The 2,906-nt window shown below is 38.0% G+C and overlaps 1 protein-coding gene across 1 annotated transcript in view; it reads right to left on the reverse strand.

Annotated features, from left to right (window-relative positions):
- Window positions 1–2,906, reverse strand: part of ABCA5 (ATP binding cassette subfamily A member 5) — a 78,275-nt gene that overhangs the window by 63,715 nt on the left and 11,654 nt on the right. The window contains 1 exon segment of the mRNA XM_017863702.1: window positions 595–711. Coding sequence (XP_017719191.1) covers window positions 595–696 — 102 coding nt within the window. The 5' untranslated portion in view covers window positions 697–711.

Below are 2,906 nucleotides of genomic sequence, written 5' to 3' on the forward strand. Positions count from 1 at the left end.
CATAAAATGCCCTTATTCAATTCTGAATTAGAAACCATACTTTAATTATACCTAAATGTACACTATCAAAACCATACTTAATTAAATTCTGTAGTCAGTTTTAGGAGAAATGAGCTATTATATCATCTTGCTGTTTCATTATTTTACCAGTTTCAGGAGAAGATGAATAATATATTTTCATCCTTTGAAATTATTACTAGCTGGTTAGCCAAAGTTCTTCCTTTCTTTTACCTTTATCAAAAGTAATGTATGCTGTGGGTACAAATCTGTGTCATAATATTAATACTTATGGGCAACTCAATCTAGACTCCAAAAAATACGAGGTTGTTCATGAAACTCAGGAAACACATGCCTAAAAGCTCAAAATGAAGCACAGATGTTAGAAATTAACTAAATGTAGAAATTTTATTAAAAGTTTTAACATTTAGAAAGCATTAGGTAATTCAGTTATTTTCTGTGGCTAACATGGCAAGCTTTTACTTTACAAGCAAAGAAAATAAAATTATAATAAAATATATTTAGCAAAATAAATCATCGCTTCAAGATAGAACATATCAAGCAAAATAAACTGCAAGAAAGAGTTATTTAACTTACCTGAACACTACTCTTTTTGGTTCTGCATTTAATTAAGTAATTCTTCAGTAGGAGTGTTCTGGTCTGTCTCCAAACTCCCACCTCCCTAATTGCAGTGGACATGTTTTCTGAATAAACCTATTATAAGAGGAAAAACAAACAAACAAACCTGGAGCCACGCAGTAAACTGCATGTAATTTTTAATGGCAAAACAAGCAGATGTTTCAGTCCCAGGTAAGATGGATTAAGCATACTCCAAGCTGTCTCTCCCAGGAAACTGGACAGAATGCATGGAGCAGCAATCTGTGGACTCTGAAAAGTAAACAAGGCATGTGAAATAGGGGAGACCAGAATTTGAAATACCACCATATCAACAGTGGTACTTTTTCTCCTTTGGTATCTCCTGAACTGCCCACAGAGGCAGCTCCAGAAGAAGACTTAACTTTGAATTGAGGAATGGGCAAAGGAAGTCTTAATGCTCTGGGAGAATGAAGAAATAGCAAATCTTTTTTTCTTTTCTGAATTCTCCTGTATCCCCACACACAAGCAATTCCATGGTAACAGGGCCAGACTACAGTAACGAAAGCCTACCGCAGCCAACGCTCTGAGGCAGGAAAACCTTTCTCTCTATTCAATGGAGCTTTGGTTGTAAGAGGATGAGGCCAATCCCTTTTGCTTTTCTTCTCTACCTCCTACCATTGGGCCCTGGATATGGTGGTTGCAGTTGCACAAGCATGTAACACAATGGAGAAAATAAACACTAGCTCTCTGGCTGGAGGATGGAAAGAGCAGCCACAGGGAAGCAAAAAGTAGAAGGGGGAATAAATAGAAAGAGCGCTCAGGAAAGCACCCTAAAAAGTTTTTTTGAATTCCTGTAATAACTCTCAAGCTGGACATACATAAATCCAATCCTATTAGTGTGATAAAGACTTGAGAAACTGAACTAACAGACAGACCACTGTCCAAATCCAGACTGTTCACTGCAAGGCACACACAAGACAGACCAAAAAGGTACTGCAAAAGCTTTTGAAAAATAAACTAAAATGACAACTACAGTTCAAAGAATGTGAGTAGAAACTTATGACCTGAACCTAACCTGGTTGACAGCCTGTTAAGAGAAAATATCAACATTTCACATAGGTATTAACACAAAACTCAAAGTCTCATACAATCCAAAATTACATGGCAAATGAAGCAAGTAGAAAACAGCTGGCCAGGCGCGGTGCCTCATGCCCGTAATCCCAGCACTTTGGGAGGCTGAGGTGGGTGGATCAAGAAGTCAGGAGTTCAAGACCAGCCTGACCAACATAGTGAAACTCCATCTCTATTAAAAATATAAAAATTAGCTGGGTGTGGTGGCATGCACCTAGAATCCCAGCTACTCAGGAGGCTGAGGCAGGAGAATTGCTTGAACCCGGGAGGCGGAGTTTGCAGTGAGCCAAGATTGTGCCACTTCATGCCAGCCTGGGCGACAGAGAAAGACTCCGTCTCAAAAAAAAAAAAAAAAATAGCAACTCTACTAAGAAAATAAAATCAAAGATACCAATGCTGAAATAACGCAGACTTTGAAATTATCTGATAAAACTTTTAAAGCAGCTATTAAAGAGTTTCAGCAAACAATCGGAAGTACTCTTGAAAGCAATGAAAAATAGAAAATCTTAGCAAAGAAACAAGACATCAAGCAGAACCAAATGGAAACTTTAGAACACAAAACCATAATAATAAATAAATACAAATGGAAACTTTAGAACACAAAACCATAATAATAAATAAATACAAATGGAAACTTTAGAACAGAAAAACACAATAACAAAACTCATGGAGTGGCTCAAAAGCAGAATGACACAACAGAAAAAGAGTAAACTTGAAGATTATCAATAGGCATTATCCAATCTGAACAACAGAGAGAAAAAAGGTATTTAAAAAATTAGCAGTACTTCAGAAAAGCGTGAGTCAGGCTGGGCACGCTGTTTTACACCCATAATCCCAACACTTTGGGAGGCCAAGGCAGGCAGATCACCTGAAGTCAGGAGTTCAAGACCAGCCTGGCCAACATGGTGAAATCCCTCTCTACTAAAAATACAAAAGTTAGCCAGGTGTGGTGGTGGGCACCTGTAATCCCAGCTACTGGGGAGGCAAGAGAATCTCTTGAACCCAGTAGGAGGAGGCTGCAGTGAGCCGAGATTGTTCCACTGCACCCCAGCCTGGGTGACAAAGCGAGACCCTGTCTCAAAGAAAAAAGAAAACTATGGGACAATAACAAAAAGTCTAACTTTCATATTATCTGATTTATAAAAGAAGAGGAGAATGCTAAAAAAAAAAAAAAAAAAAAA

The sequence above is a fragment of the Rhinopithecus bieti genome, unplaced genomic scaffold, assembly GCF_001698545.2.
Source record: "Rhinopithecus bieti isolate Rb0 unplaced genomic scaffold, ASM169854v2 scaffold_2349, whole genome shotgun sequence".
Taxonomy (NCBI): domain Eukaryota; kingdom Metazoa; phylum Chordata; class Mammalia; order Primates; family Cercopithecidae; genus Rhinopithecus; species Rhinopithecus bieti.